This window comes from Salvelinus fontinalis, chromosome 36, assembly GCF_029448725.1.
Source record: "Salvelinus fontinalis isolate EN_2023a chromosome 36, ASM2944872v1, whole genome shotgun sequence".
Classification (NCBI taxonomy): Eukaryota; Metazoa; Chordata; class Actinopteri; order Salmoniformes; family Salmonidae; genus Salvelinus; species Salvelinus fontinalis.
Genome location: NC_074700.1, coordinates 15,017,481 through 15,034,731, shown reverse-complemented (window position 1 = coordinate 15,034,731; position 17,251 = coordinate 15,017,481). Strand labels below are relative to the sequence as shown.

The following is a 17,251-nucleotide window of genomic DNA, read 5'->3' as shown; positions in this document are numbered from 1 at the left end:
TCCAACACACAACCAAGGTGGTAACAATCAGGCGTCTAATTCTAATTAACTAGACTTATTTAGATTGCAAACAGTCTGTGATTGTAATGACCTGTGTTAAACCAGACAAATGAATAAATGTTGCGTAATGCCTGATTGAATAGATCCACTATGGGATTGAGTGTGTGTTTGTGCAAAGGTGTGTGCGTGAAAAACTGCCTACTATACCGGTGTATTCAATGGGGTCCTTGAACTGACTGGGGTCAGCATTGGGCGCCGGTGAAGTCCCACACCAATAGGAGGCGGTGAATGGGAAGTACCACGGCTTTGCTATTCCATATTGGCCTGTGATCAAGCATGGAGAAACATCATTCACATTTTAATAACAGCTTGGCTTGAGGGATGGCGCTTTGCAGTGCATATTTCCATCCAGCAAGACTGGCACAAATCCCCCTTTTTTTTAATTAGAGAAGATGAGATGAATACATTATGGCAATCTGCTGGGATATTATATATATTTTCTGATTATTGACCAAAGTTGTTTTGGCAAGAGAGGAGCGTATCAGTTCTGTGTACTCTGTGGATTTCATAATTACAGTATAACATACAGGTAACTGCCAAGATAAAGGAAACACCAACTTAGAGTGTCTTAATAGGGCGTTGGACCAACACATAAATTCCACAAGTGTCTGGAAATCTATTGAAGGGATGCGACACCATTCCTACAAGAGAATTTCCATCATTTGGTGTTTGTTGTTGGTGGTGGTGGAGAACGCTGTCTCAGGCGCTGCTCCAGAATCTCCCGTAAGTGTTCAATTAGGTTGAGATCTGGTGACTGAGATGGCCATGGCATATGGTTTACATCGGTTTCATGTTCATTCAGTGACCACTCGTGCCCTGTGGATGGGGGTTATTGTCATTATATGTGGGCATTGCCATGGTAGCCAAAATAATGGCCTACCCAGCATTTTTATACATGATGGGACGTTAATTGATTAATTAACTCAGGAACCACACCTGTGTGGAAGCACCTACTTTCAATATACTTTACATCCCTCATTTACTCAAGTGTTTCCATTATTTTGCAGGTACCTGTACATTTTGTGTATAAAATATACTGAACAAAAATATAAACGCAACATTTTCAAAGATTTTACTAAGCTACAGTTCTTATAAGGAAATCAGTCAATTGAAGTAAATTTTGTAGGCCCTAATCTATGAATTTCACATGACAGGGCAAGGTTGCGCGCACTAGGGAGCCATGTCCAGCCAATCAGAATGAGTTTTTCCAGACAAAAGGGCTTTGTTACAGACAGAAATACTCCTCAGAAGGGACTGGGCTAGAGGGGTTACACATGGTTTGCGGTTGTGAGGCCGATTGGACGTACTGCCAGATTCTTTAAAACAACAACGGAGGCAGCTTATAGTAGAGAAATTAACATTCAATTCTCTGGAAAGAGCTCTGGTGGACACATCTGGCATATGTGGCATTGTGTTGTGTGACAAAACTGCACATTTTAATGTGGCTTTTTAATGTCCCCAGCACAAGGTGCACCTGTGTAATGATCATCCTGTTTAATCATCTTCTTGATATGCCACACCTGTCAGGTGAATGGATTAATTTGGCAAAGGAGACATGCTCATTAAAATGGAGATCAAATTTGTGCAATGTTTTTTAAATAAAGTTTTTGTGCATATGGAAAATGTTGGATTTGTTTTTCTTCAGCTCATTAAACATGGAACCAACACTTTACATTTTGCATTTTTATTTTTGTTCAGTGGAGTTTAACATACTTTACACACTTTTCCCCCAAGATCAGAGTACTATATTCATCACAACCCAGTGGGCACAGACGTCAGTTCAACGTCTATTTTTTATTTACATTTGGTTGACTTGACAACAAATATAAATTCTACGTAAAATCAAAGAAACATGTCACCATGTCATTGGACATGTCAATTCCCTTATGTTGATGACTTTTTCAAATCCAATCAGTGTTCCATGTTGATTCAATGTCATTACATTGAAGTATTTTGTTGAAATGAAGTGGAAACTGTTCCCTTTATGTACATTATGTTCATATTGGTGGGATAATATATTTATCCACATTACCAGTCAAAGGTTTGGACACACCTACCCATTCAAGGGTTTTGCTTTATTTTTTACATTGTAGAATAATTGTGAAGACATCAAAACTATGAAATAACACATGGAATCATGTAGTGACCAAAAAAGTGTAAAACAAACCAAATTATATTTTATATTTGAGATTCTTCAAAGTAGCCACCCTTTGCCTTGATGACAGATTTGCACCCTCTTGGCATTCTCTCAACCAGCTTCACCTTGAATGTTTTTCCAACAGTCTTGAAGGAGTTCCCACATATGCTGAGCACTTGTTGGCTGCTTTTCCTTCACTCTGCGATCCAACTTATCCCAAACCATCTCAATTGGGTTGAGGTCGGGGGATTGTGGAGGCCACTCCATCACTCTCCTTCTTGGTCAAATAGCCCTTAGACAACCTGGAGGTGTGTTGCGTCATTGTTCTGTTGAAAACAAATGATAGTCCCACTAAGCGCAAACCAGATGGGATGGCGTATCACTGCAAAATGCTGTGGTAGCCATGCTGGTTAAGTGTGCCTTGTATTCTAAATAAATTACCAACAGTGTCAACAGCAAAGCACCACCACACCATCACACCTTCTCCTCCATGCTTCACGGTGGGAGCCACACATGTAGAGATCATCCATTCACCTACTCTTCGTCTCACAAAGACACAGCGGCTGTAACCAAACATCTCTAATTTGGACTCATCAGACCAAAGGACAGATTTCCACCGGTCTAATGTACATTGCTCGTGTTTCTTGGCCCAAGCAAGTCTGTTCTTCTTACTGGTGTCCTTTAGTAGTGGTTTCTTTGCATCAATTTGACCATGAAGGTCTGATTCACGCAGTCTCCTCGGAACAGTTGATGTTGAGATGTGTCTGTTACTTGAACTCTATGAAGCATTTATTTGGGCTGCAATCTGAGGTGCAGTTAACTCTAATGAACTTATCCAGCAGAGGTAACTCTGGGTCTTCATTTCCAGTGGCGGTCCTCATGAGAGCTTGTTTCATCATAGCATTTAATGGTTTTTGTGACTTCACCTGAAGGTCTTTTCAAATTATTGACATTTTACGGATTGACTGACCTTCATATCTTAAAGTAATCATGGACTGTCGTTTCTCTTTGCTTATTTGAGCTGTTCTTGCCATAATATGGACTTGGTATTTTACCAAATAGGGCTATCTTCTGTATACCACCCTTACCTTGTCACCCTTACCTCATGAAGCTGGTTGAGAGAATGCTAAGAGTGTGCAAAGCTGTCATCAAGGCAAAGGGTGGCTAATATAAAGAAAATATGGCATATATTTTGATTTGTTTAACGCTATTTTGGTTATTACATGATTCCATGTGTTATTTCTTCACTATTATTATACAATGTACAAAATAGTAAAAATAAAGCAAAAGCCTTGAATGAGTAGGTGTGTCCAAACATTTGGCTGGTACTGTACGTTACTAATCAATGACACTTTATCCACTAACAGATGTCATTATCTACAGCACTCACAGTCCATACTAGGACCATTCAGGAAAATGCTAAACTGACCCAGGGTCACAGCTTGGGGCAGCTTCACCATAATGCTCACTGTCCATATTAGGACAGTCACACCTTTACGGAAGTTGTGTCAGATTCAGTTGGAGTTGGAGAATCCTAATATGGATGCCGTACAGTGAGCATTACGGTGTACACTAGGGTGAAGTTGCCCCTAGACACCGATCTTGGGTCCGTTTAGCGTTTTCTCCACTAACGGTTAGGATTGGGGGAGGGGATTCTAGATCTGTACCTAGGGGACACTTCACTCCAGATGAGTGCATTACTGATGGCGTTCTGATGAATGAGTTACCTGGGAAGACGTTCTCGATGTACCACGTGAGCAGCCAGTAGATTAGGGCGTCGACTAGCATCATGATGATGGACACGATGAAGCTATACCGGTCTCCGTCTTCAGGATTTTGGGCGATGTTACTCCACTGAATACCGATGCCCTGCTCCTCGTACTTGGCAAAGTTCTCACAGCCATACCCGAAGGCCACGCACGACAGCAAACTCTGGAAATGGATGCAGTTAAGATGGTTATTTCAGACTGGACATCAGGATCGCGTCAGATCATCAATATCAACTTCAACATCAGTGTGGCAGAGCACGTCAGGAAGTTCAAGGCAAAACAATTAACTTGTACAGGATATGCAACACTGTCATTGAATTATATTGTGTTTGCTGATTCTCATTCTAGTCTTTGTCTATGATCAGTACATGATCTAGCTTTGGGAAATCGTGGTTGTGTTCAATAGGGCAAAATGTAGGATCTAATTGTTCTAATTGGGCAAATTTCACCCAATTTTAAAATGTTTCAAAACGCTTTCTACCGCTTTCTCCCTCCTGGTATGTGGACACACCAGTCAAGCTAATCAATGTAAATTATTGATAAATAATTTCCTTTAAGTACAAAGGAGAAGAGAACGTCAGCAGACAGGACAGCGGCTTTTGGGGACTGGATTTGTGCAGCCCAAGAAGTTCCAGCTGGTCAAAGAAACAAATGTGGATGGCAAGTCATGTGTGTCAAACAAAAGCGCGTTACATCTTTCATACCGTAGGAAAGCTAGGGAAATGGAACGTTATGCTTTGTCCATGACACATCCTCTGGTACAGCCGATCACTCTCTTCTCCATGTAGTCTGCCAGCTGTTTGGGCATGCTTCATTTACCCCAAGCGTTTAAGCCCAGCCATATGCCACAAACAAAATACCACTCAAAAACTGTATTTTGGTATTTGCTCCATTAGTCCACTGTTGATATAATATTTAGGATGTCAGCAATCAAGTATTCAAGCTATAGAACTTTCATGGACTAATGAAACAAATGTGACCTGTTAAAAGAAGCTTGGCGTATGTCACATATCTCTACTTTTATCCAATGTAAAAAAACACAATTTCAAATGTTGCTTCATAAGACTGAATCGAGGCGGTTGGTCACAAATAACAAAAGATAGTTTTTTGAGTGGTATTTTTTTTAATAAAGCCTTGTAGACCAACACATTATGTACAACACCACAAAAAAATATCAATATTCAGCCTTCTCTGTCGCATCTTAACCGTCTAAAATCGACAACTGCCAAAGTCTCCAAGTGAATGAAATTCTGACATTGACAATAGGGGCAGTTACAGCCCCACAGTCACCCGAGGTCTGATCTGACCTCTGTCCGCAGTCTCTCCATGCACAGCCCCTGGCATCCATTCAACTGTCCCCCTAAGCCCAAGGTCGGACACGTTCGCCTGCCAAACAATAGGCAGCCAACCACCAGACAATGGGTGACGGCAGGGCAGTGAATGACCCCTCCATGACCTTTGAGTGACAGGCTGACAGAGCGACGGTGCGGCCAGTCTGACTTTGAGAAGGGCAGACGCAGCAGAATCAAACACAAACAGACCACCCGCTATGAAAACACGTCAACATGACAATACGGAGGCCAAAACAAGCACCCAGCCAGCGCAAAAAAAGCAGGAAAAAGTTACTAGCTCTGTTAGACAGCTCGCACAGACGACAAACAACGCATTTACATCTGAGAGGAGGAGGATCCTTAGTTTGTTTGTGGAGAAGGTGAATGAAAGGAAGAAACAAATAAACTGGACGCTGGAGAGATAATTGGATTTTGTATTTGTGCTATCTTATTGCTGTCCCTGTGACATCACACACACAGCCAATACCTTTGCTTAGGAAAAATCCTTGAGTCACAACACTCTCATTAAAATATACAATATTTTTCATTATTCAAATGCAGTGGTATGAATATGATATCAAAGACAATACGCACGCACAATACTGAGCAGGTGTTGTGTTTTCTGTGTGTGTGTTTCTCTGTGTGTGTGTGTGTATCTGTGTGTGTGTGTGTGTGTGTTTCTCTGTGTGTGTGTGTGTTTCTCTGTGTGTGTGTGTGTGTTTCTCTGTGTGTGTGTGTGTTTCTCTGTGTGTGTGTGTGTGTGTGTGTGTGTGTGTGTGTGTGTGTGTGTGTGTGTGTGTGTGTGTGTGTGTGTGTGTGTGTGTGTGTTTTGTGTGTGTGTGCACGCGCGCCTGGGAACAATGTCCCTACACATCCCTACACTCTAATAAATAAACTATAGGGATGGACTGTAAGTCAATGTGGTCAGAGGAACACTGTTCATGCAAATGAAAGGAGTAGCTTTCTGTCTAAGCAGGGGGAGCAGAGGAAGGACATCTCAATGCCAAGGGCACAACTCCACAAAAGCACTTGGCTGAGGAATAGTGCACGGAATAAAATAGCTCTGCAAAGCAGTGTTGTTTTCTCCCCTCATGATACAATATATATGAAACACATTTAGGCAGAAAAGTGGAGATGCCATGAGGAGAACTGGCAACGTTTACACACAAGAACACAATAAAAACCCTGACTACTTAGCACACAAACTACTCTCAGATGAGATCAATTTGTGCTGTTGTGTTGGCATTACTTGTTTGAATGCTGGGTTTAAAGGAAGTAGTGTATACCGGCATAAGAATATACACTATATAACCAAAAGTATGTCGACACCCCTTCAAATTAGTGGACTCGCATAATTCAGCCACACCTGTTGCTGACAGGTGTATAAAAATCGAGCACACAACCATTCAATCTCCATAGACAAATATTGGCAGTAGAATGGCTGTACTGAAGTGCTCAGTGACTTTCAAAGTGGCACTGTCATAGGATGCCACCTTTCCAACAAGTCAGTTAGTCAAATGTCTTTCCTGTTAGAACTGCACCAGTCAACTGCAAGTGCTGTTATTGTGAAGGGGAAACGTCTAGGAGCAACAATGGCTCAGCCGCAAAGTGGTAGGCCACACAAACTCACAGAACGGGACCACCAAGGGCTGAAGCACATAGCTCATAAAAATAGTCTGTCCTCGGTTTCAACACTCACTACCAAGTACCAAATTGCTTCTGGAAGTGCAAGAACTGTTCGTCGGGAGCTTCTTGAAACAGGTTTCAATGGCCAAGCAGCCGCACACAAGCCTAAGATCACCATGCCCAATGCCAAGCGTTGGCTGGAGTTGTGTAAAGCTCGCCGCCATTGGACTCTGGAGCAGCTGAAACACGTTCTCTGGAGTGATGAATCCCACTTCACCACCTGGCACTCTGACAGACTAATCTGGGTTTGGCAGATGCCAGGAAAATGCTACCTGCCCCAATCCATAGTGCCAACTGTAAAGTTTGGGGGAGGAGGAATAATGGTCTGGGGCTGTTTTTCATGGTTCAGCCTAGACTCTTTAGTTCCAGTGAAGGGAAATCTTAACGCTACAGCATACATTATCGACGATTCTGTGCAACAGTTTGGAGAAGGCCCTTTCCTGTTTAAGCATGACAATGCCCCATGCACAAAGTGAGGTCCGTACAGAAATGGTTTGTGGAGACCGGTGTGGAAGAATGACCTCAACCTCATCGAACGCCTTTGGGATGAATTGGAACGCCGACTGCGAGCCAGGCCTAATCGCCCAACATCAGTGCCCGACCTCACTAACGCTCTTGTGGCCGAATGGAAGCAAGTCCCTGCAGAAAGGTTCCAACATCTAGTGGAAAGCCTTCCCAGAAGAGTGGAGACTGTTATAACAGCAAAGGGGGGACCAACTCCATATTAATGCCCATGATTTTGGAATGAGGATGTTTGACAAGCAGGTGTCCACATGCTTTTGGTCATGTAGTGTAGAAAACACACAAAGCATTGTCAGATGCCAAAGTAAGATATATGTTCAGGCCACGGCTTAATATCTCAGTTTTGATAAACAAGGAAACATGGTTCCATTCGAAAGATGTGTCTAGGCCTCACTGCAATGAAGATTAAGAATTGCTGCGGCTGTCTGCAGAACGGACGGCTCCAGGACAAATGATCCTGCACAGAACATAAAGGTCAGTCAGAAACGCTACAATCAAAGTTGAGCATGTATGTGCTATTTTTATTTCTTTTTTATTCCAAAGGACAGAATCCCATAGAAACTACCCAATGGGTTTATTCAGTCACACTTATCCGCTTTCTCAAGTATGTGTATCATAAAGTCTTGAGTTAAATGACTGAGTGCCTGTACTTCTGGCAGAGAGTCGGGAAAAGTAATATCCCCATTTGAAGTAAACCTTAAAAGCTCAATAACTGCACCCGTATAGGAAATGAAAAACACGACTCGTTATTAGAAAACCAGAAGTTCACGATGTCAGAGGAAATCAACGTTTCCAACTTTGAAAACAGACAGAAGTATTGCAAATTGTATCTTGTTTATGGGATAAGGTCAATGGGATACATTCCAAAACACATGAACCTAATGTGAAAAGGTGAGAGAATAAATATTTGGATCAAATGGAACCACAAATACAACAACATTATTATTAAGGTTAAGGTTATTGAAGTAGCAATATAGATCTGACGATACACTGGTAGAGTTAAAAGGTTGAGAGAATAATGGTTACAGAGCACATAGGGATATCATTAGTGACTCGTTTATAATCCAAACTTGTCTTGTGTGTCAGAGCAAGGATCTATAGTTCAGGTCATGGGGATTGCACAGTGTATGGACATTATCCCAGCATCCGTACTAGGCGCGCGCGTGTGTGTGTGTGTGTGTGTGTGTGTGTGTGTGTGTGTGTGTGTGTGTGTGTGTGTGTGTGTGTGAGTGAGATAGTGTGTGTGTGTGAGTGAGATAGTGTGTGTGTGTGTGTGTGTTTATTTCAGTAACCCACTTCTCATACTTGTCTAGATTCACATTGGTCGTGGAGAACCACAAGGTGTGCAGGCTTTTGTTCCAACACAACTGAATTGATCAACTCACCACGGGTTTGATGATCAGTTCATTTATTGAATCAGGTCTGCTATTTAAGCTGGGATTATGCCTGGTATTTACAGTATGTTTCCAGGCCTGAACCCCACAATTCTCTAGGTCAAAGTACAAACTTAATCTCTCTTCAATACCATAACAGAATCACTTACTGAGTCTTCAATACAGTTCCAAATCCAAACCCTAATAAACACCCACTCGGTCTCTGCTGTCCATTATGCACCTGTGGTGGAAGGTACAGTAGTTCCATAGGTCCACTCACCACAGCGATTTTGACCTGGAACCCCATGACGTCCCTCCAGGCGTAGCAGAGGAGGTGCGGCAGGTAGAGGACGAAGTAGATGAGGCCTCCGCACGCTGCCGCCAGGTTGGCCTTGGAGAAGAAGACGCTGATGAAGAAACACTCCATGATGGTGGCCACGCAGAAGACCAGCAGGAAGACGAAGATCACTGAGGGGTCGCTGTACTGCAGCACCTTCCCATACTGCACCGGGAGAGGGTCGGATAGAAAGGGATAATAAAAAGGGACAAGATGGGGGAAACAACACTGTGGCCCTGTTCGAAATGCTTCCTTCCTCATTTTCATGAGATAATCAGAGATCTGTAAGTGATAGGTGAAAGCAAGGCTATTGTAGGTAGATGATAAATTACCGTTACATTTCAAAACAACTAACTCACCATATTTTAGAACTACAGAACTGTGATTTAGAAAAAATTATATCTCATGTAAAAATAATCCTACATTATCAGGGTTTTACTTTCATCAATCAATACATTTTTGATCGGTGTTTACTTCAAGGAAGTATAAAGGAAGGATGTATTTCGAACAGGGCCATTGGTAGCCACAAAACTACCCTAGTTAGCACTTTGGGAGTATTGATTGCCAATGGATGTTTGAGCCTTAACCATTTCTTGTGTCTAGCAGGCATCTTACAAAAAAACTGAGTGATCAGGACTGATTGTGGTGATTAAGTTATTATTTGTGGAGAGCACGAAGCAGAACAAAAATAAAGCTTTTGATTAAAATTACTCATTGTTGAGGATTCGATAAGCAGTAAGCAGAGTGACTCACCAGGTGTTGATAGTGTCTTATGAAGACTACTCCTACTAATGTATCACCTGTTGTAATTCTAACATTCCGTCGTAGCAAAATAGGATTTAATATCACGTTGACGTAATGGACTGTCAGTCCTTGCATCCATAACTCCCTCTATGGATTTGAAAGTGGTTACCCTTCCCCAACCCAATTGCAATCCACTTGCTGCCATTTTGTTGTTTTTCTAATAAATGAGTGAGCCTTTAATTGTTAGTCTATAGTTAGTTGTAATATACCCTTATAGTGGTGTCACTCTGCTTAGCTGCATTAGAAGGAGACCCTTCCCCAGTCTTGGAGGTCTGTCCACTAGAGCAACCAAACTCTTTGATTACACTTCATTACAATGTCCATTGAACAAACCCAAACCCACTGAATACTGTATTAGGAGTATTGATACACCACTGGTTCGTTACAAGCAGTGGTAGCCAAGCTAACAGCCTCATCTAAATTGATAAGAAATGTTGCCTAATTCTGCTGTTTTGTATTACAGCACTTCTAGTGATTGTTTCTTAATTGTTTACTACATGCTAATATTACAATATACCTTATCACTTCCTTCTTGTCCAGCCATTGGTAATCTTAGCCTTGAAATGAGAATGAGTTGGTGCCCATTGCCCACAGCCCTTCAAGAAGTGGTCAAAGGTCTCCCTGAATCAGAGTGGAATCAGTGGTGAATCACCTTGAGGATGAGGGTGAGGAGGAACGCACTGACAGCCAGCGGCAGCACGCTGGACACGGCCCAGCTCAGCCAGTAGGTGGAGCTCCTCAGCCCTGTCATCCTCACCGTCTCCTTCAGACGCGCCTCCTTCTCCATAACGATGCCCTTCACGATCATGGCCACCGAGTAGATCCAGGCCAGGGTCATGTACAGGGGCAGAGAGCGCGCCAGCGAGCGGAGGAACCTAAGGGGGGAGGGGTCGGACAGCGGGCAGGGTGTACACGGCCCAGTCACATCTGGATGCTGTTTGAGATTTTCTACTGTGCTATTGTCGTGGCAAAATCCCAATGTATATTATGTAACTACAACTTGATTTCCAGCAATACACTTGATAGATATTAGAGCAAATAGACTTCACTGGTGGTGATAGCATTCAAGTGCCCTGAGATATGGATTTCCAATGTTTTGACCTCATTCATTTTCTGCAAAGTTCTGTGTCAACATACAGTAGTTTCGAGGTGTACAAGCGCATGTGGCAGACTCTCAAAGAAAGTATGAATGTTATTCACAGACGCTGAAATGACTTTCACCCACTGGACACAGACATTAGTACATCTATTTTTGATTTACTTTCGGTTGAGTTGTCAACTAACGTGAATTCAATGTATATTCAACAAAACATTTCACCATGTCATTGTATTTAGGTTAAAAGTCGGGGGAAAAAATACTAAATTCCCTTACGTTGATGACTGTTTTCAAGTTCAATCAGTTTTCCACCATGATTCAACATCCTCACATTACAATTTTTGGTTGAAATTAAGTGGAAACAATGTTAATTCAACCAGTTTTCGCCCAATGCGCAGTAAGTACATTATGAGGTCGTATAGAGGTAGAATATAGCGGGTATGTTGATCGCCACTAAAGTCATATTCCCATTAGGGAACATGGTCTGTGAAGAACCAAACCAATCTGTTGATTTACCTAACGAATGCTTCATCTTGTTCTTTTTCTTTGAGTGGGAAGCAAAGAAAGGCCACAGTGTTTGGGCCAACAATATTAATAAACTCAGATAAATCACTCTAGACAGGAGGGGAATTAGCATTTTGACATCCCCTGGAGTGGAATGGCATTTGGAAAAGAAGAGGGAAAATTCAGGTGTGGATGACCAAACTTGTGGCAGTCATGCCTAGTCCAGACACAGCAGTCAAATAATTTCCTTCGGATTCCCTGATATAGAAAATGGCCATGAAAATATCATCCTAATAAATACTGATTTCTATGATTTGAATACCCACCATGCCCAGGGGTTCCTCCAAGGCACCCAACTAACTCAATTTATTGTTATTCATCTTTACAAATTGCTGATGGCTGGCAAACACATTAGGCTGATGGGGAAATTACATTTAGCCCAGCTGTTCAAATATCAATTTTATTTACCAGGAGTATTTTCCAATTAAACTGCAAAACATGTATTAGCTGATCTACATTATATACTATCCTTTTCTTTTTAATTTAAGCATGCATATGAATTGGGAGGCTGAAAAGGGCACAGTACCTTTTAGAGGCAGGTAAAAACAATGCAAACATGTTTGTGTGGTGATGAGCAAACAAAATGGCCACCTCATTGTGATAATGGTTCTATAATTTAGCTTAGACGCACATTAGTCCATGGACAGGGGATCAATTTAACAGATAGGCCACTTAATTACACACGGCAGGATCAATGACACAGAAGAGTGATGTACATTTAAAGCTACAGAGCCGCAGCTCATGTGTCTCCCATCAACAACAACAGCTTTAAGAGTGACGCCGTTCAGTAATGACTAGGTGAAAGCTGTATGTAACACAGGACATTTTGATGCAGCATTTGAAAGTTATCAAGAGGACATATTGTATGTATATGGCAGCAAACAGGACCATTGTACAACATCGAACACAGTGTTCCTACTGTCATACATGACTATATAGAGTCACTCAGAGGCCATATTGAGTCGGCCATATCCAGTCTAATGTGATATTCCGGTAAGCATCCAAAATTGCTTTGATTCTGTAAGTGCACAGCATAACAGATGGTCATTTTTTTTGTATATAGCTTCTCCTAATGGATCCATTCTCAATGACAGACATTTTATTCAAAGACTGTCTCGATGGGTGGAATACTGTCTTTCATCTAGTCGCACCAGTATGACTCTCCGGAGTGTCACTAGGGAAGTTGTGTCACATCGATGATACACATCATTTAGTACATGCTTGAATAGCGTGCAAAGAAGGCGATGCAACCGCAGGAAATACAGGCATATGATTTACAACAAGTCTGATTTTAATGTAGGGGAATTACGATTTTAGTACCAAGCTCAATCAATTAGCATGGCACAGTGGAAATTGAGATAGGTCATGCCTGATTCGTTAAAAAATATATATTATTGGCATTAGTTATCCCAGAATTAACGGGAGCAAGAGTAACAAAGAACAAGGCACAACCACTTTACAAATCAAATATCTTTTAGATCCTGTATAACAAAATATTGTGCACCTGCACGCTGTCCTAATATGGACACGTACTCTGATTAATGTACTCACTTCTCTTAAATAAAACAACGTTTTCTCGTCACTTCTCTTTAAACAACATAGCACTTCAAACGGCACTGTGCCTATAATGCATTTACACCAACGCGGATGTGTTTAACTCATTACGTAAAGTTTATATGACTTGCATGGTAACCTTCTTCTGTGTTACTTTGCACACTAAGTAGGACTATCAGGAAACAATATGCTGTACAAGCTCAAGGACAGTCAATGATAGCTAACAACCGGTGGAATCCGTTACTCCACGTCAGTTTATTTTAGTAACCAAGTGATATTGTGCTTTGTTATTTGAAAGTAGTCATCATTCTCAGTACTGACCTTAACCATGACACTTATGAATGCGCATGGGACCATGAGCAGGACAAAGTTCTCGGTGAACCACGCGAACCAAATGGCACCGTTCTGAACTCCAACGGCCCGCTGAACCTCCTTGAGCCTGAGCTCCTTCTCCAGGACGAGGCCCTTGATGGTCATGCAGACGGTGTACATGAAGGCCAGCACCAGGTACATGGGAAGCATGGTTCCGATACTCGCGAGGAAGCTGGTGGGTGCAAAGGGAAGGCAAGGGAGGCAATCACAGAGGTCACGAAACAGCTAAGCCGGTGATATCGACAAGCCCAGGTTTTGATAAGGGAAGGCAATGCAGCAAGATGGGAGTTAATGCATTATTTATTGATCATCTGTTGTATAAACCCCACTCCTTATGTAAAGACAGAGCTCTCGCAATCAGGTTTTCAGAGATGGGCTGAATGAGGCATGTTGAACAACTAACAAAAACAAAATCAATCTCGTCTTCAAATCAATGTGTATCTTGAGTTCAGAATCAGCACTTAGTTTAATGGACTAATATAGTCTTTCACACGTTGTTTTAATCTTGTCGTACTATCATAGCTAAGCATAATAATTTACTGAACAGGGAGCCTTGGCAACCATTGTTCTATTGTTAAAATGGCCTCTAGTCATTTTGAGAAATTCAACACAGTTTAGGATAACACTTTGTCTGAACACCTCATTTTTCATCCAGTGAACGGACCCTTGCCCCTTAGAAGACCGAGAGAGAAAATAAGTTCTGTTGATGCAGTAAATGTCATCGTCCCAACGGATGATCCATTAAGATAGACACACTCTGGGAGTTTTTAATCAAGGGTCCAATACGTTTATAGATTCAGCTCTATTATAAGGGGATTTTACATTGAGCTAGCCTTCATAAACCTTGTGCATCAGCTCTATCTAACCATCTAGAACCACCCGCCATACTCAGCATGATGGATCATTTGATGATGTTACAATAGAATCAGACAGTATTAAAGCAGGTTGGTGGTATTTATTGGGATGACTCATGTAATGGAGGCAGCGCTGCAGGATAGTCACTAGCTGGCACAGCCACAAAGTCTCAAAATCTGATTTTAAACCTAACCCTTACCTTCACCCTAACCACGCTGCTAACCCTAATGCCTAACCCTAACCTTAAATGAACAGAAAGCTAATTTCTTGTTTTCATTGGATTGTTACGATATATAGCCAATTTTGACTTTGCATCTGGCCCATCTAGTGGAAATCCCTCAGCTCTGCCCCAGGATAAGATTCCTCCCAATAAACTTCAAACACGTTTCATAATGCCATGTCAATATATTGTACGGCGCCAATATAATAAAGTGCTGCCATTGCTCTATTAGACAGTGAAGAAGATATATCAAATGGATTGAGCCTTTGACAAAGTAAAGATTTCACATATCAATTGTGCTTACCGACCATAAATACAATCCTTAGAATGCCAACGAAGCACCAGTTTATCACGGTGGGGCAGGCAGGATAAAGGGGCTCTATATACCGTAATAGGTAGAACAGTGTCCCACATTAATGCTAATAAACATTAAGATTTAATGAAAGCACATTTCCAGTGCATTTACATTGGGCTAATTTCTCGACTAACTTTTGGGCGAGTGATTTGTTTCGGGACTTTTGAAACTCGGCCAATTGAAAACGGGCCGGCACAAAAGCCTACTTCTTTTAATTGGTAATTCGCCCCTGACAATGAGGACCATTTTCACGAGGAAAGCAGGAGCAGAAAGGTTTTTTCTCTCTCCAGCACCTAAAGATTTTCTCCAAACCTAGCTGAGTTAGTAGAGGCATATGTGAGCATAGAAACATGGGTAGTGGCTACCCAGAGATGTTAAAAACACTATAAAAGTTTACATGATATCACGGGCCAATGTATCATATTAATTGCAAATTACGGCGTGATCCGCTAGGATAGTCCATTTATAAGATGAGAAGTGCCTTTTATAAATCCCTCACTACCATATGCCAGAATGCAAGCACCACAAAACAGACTTTTCGAAACCATTTGTGGAGAGGATTTGGAGTTGTGCCTAGCTTTGAAAGACATCAACTAAATGCTGTCTCTCAGTAGTACCAATTAGGGAGTCAGAGGGGAATAACGGTGTACCTTGTCCTCTACTTCACAATGTAGAGACAGCCCCTGTGACAGAGAAAATTCAGTAATGTGAGTGCTTGAATGGGAGCGACCTGGCTTCGAGGTCACTTCCTGTTCTCTCGTGGGATGTATCACTTTCACAGGAAGCAGTGTAAAGCCACAAGAAGGGTTCAAGTTAACACCACCAAGTTTCTAGGAGCAACTGAAACAGAATAGGAGTGTCAAAAAAGTTGAACTTGGAATGTGTGTGTGTGGAATTCAAATAACATGTCTAATGTTAACTTAGGTCTGCTTAAGAGCTTAAAGTAAAGAAGAAAAGGGGAAAAAAGATAACAGTGGTTTGTTTTCAATCTATTTTTGACTTTAATCACATCTTTTCTTTACATGTCAACTCTCTAAACCCTTTTGGGATGCATTTCAATACTAGATTACATAAAATGATCTGATTATAGCTACTTTAATATAATAATGTCAGATTTTGCTTCCTAATGGAGGACATAAATGTTGAATTATCATGGCAAAATATTTCATACACAAATGTTCTTTCTCTGTGTGCAATCTTTTTGAATGAGGTTACATTGTACAAGACATCTTTTAAATTAGTTAAATCTAAAGAAGCCTTGTCTTCATATTCACTTTTGTAATCTGATCCCTGATTAGACCACTTTGTGTCTTAGTTTTATTTTTGTTTAATTTTATTTTCTGTTATTTATTTATGCTTTTTCTACTTGCTCGGTCTGCTTATTAGATCATAAAATTTTCTGTATATAAAATGTGCCTATTTGATTTTTTTTTCACAAACAAGATCGTGCCTCAGCTAACAGTTGCATCAGATTGAATATTAATCCCCTTATTACAGAGTCCTTATTATATTGTAATATCTCTTTAAAGGGACAATCTGGGATTCAAACAACATTAATGTACCAAATTCAAGATTGCCCCTTTAATGGTTGCCAACCTGCGACCGTTAACTCCTTGTCGACTTGTCACTATAGAGTCGATCAGTCATGCACACCACGTTTGACACTGACAACCTTGCCACCAGATGCTCCTGAATAATACATTGCTGATCGATTTGAGGATGCTTAAATAATATAAGTCCTCTACTGGGTGCATGTTACAGGGCTCGAGTTACATCGCCGCCGTGACTTAAATTTAGGAGAGTTGGGAGACTCGGGGTTCTTAGTAAATCAAGTGATATGGGTGGCAGAGAAACTCCAGAGAATAGTGTCATTATGTTAAATATGTTCTTGCCACTGAAACGGCAGGAGGGGTGGAATATTCCAAGGGTTAGTTGGTTGGTATGTTTTAGAGATCATTTTAACTGCCGCTACAAACATTTATGTTTGCAGACGTGGTGATTCTCAAAAGTATCTACTGTTTGAAAGTCAATTTGGTGTCTTTATTGTTGTGCCTATAGGCACAAAGGGGCAGTATCGTTGATGTAAATTTGTCTCTCGTATTTGCAGATAATACATCCTTTATCTCGTTTGCAAAGTAATACTGCTGGAAAGTGCAGTCACAATACTCATATACCTATGCTGTAAACAATTTCTAAAGCCTCATAGGAACCTGTCC

General features: G+C 41.3%; 1 protein-coding gene across 1 annotated transcript in view; it reads right to left on the bottom strand.

Annotated features, from left to right (window-relative positions):
• Nucleotides 1-17,251, bottom strand: part of LOC129835257 (phospholipid-transporting ATPase ABCA1-like) — a 245,041-nt gene that overhangs the window by 147,814 nt on the left and 79,976 nt on the right. Inside the window, exons 15-18 of the mRNA XM_055900807.1 lie at nt 13,555-13,777; nt 9,159-9,380; nt 3,925-4,129; nt 208-324 (exon numbers count right to left, since the gene is read on the bottom strand). Coding sequence (XP_055756782.1) covers nt 208-324; nt 3,925-4,129; nt 9,159-9,380; nt 13,555-13,777 — 767 coding nt within the window. The remainder of the gene's footprint in view (nt 1-207; nt 325-3,924; nt 4,130-9,158; nt 9,381-13,554; nt 13,778-17,251) is intronic.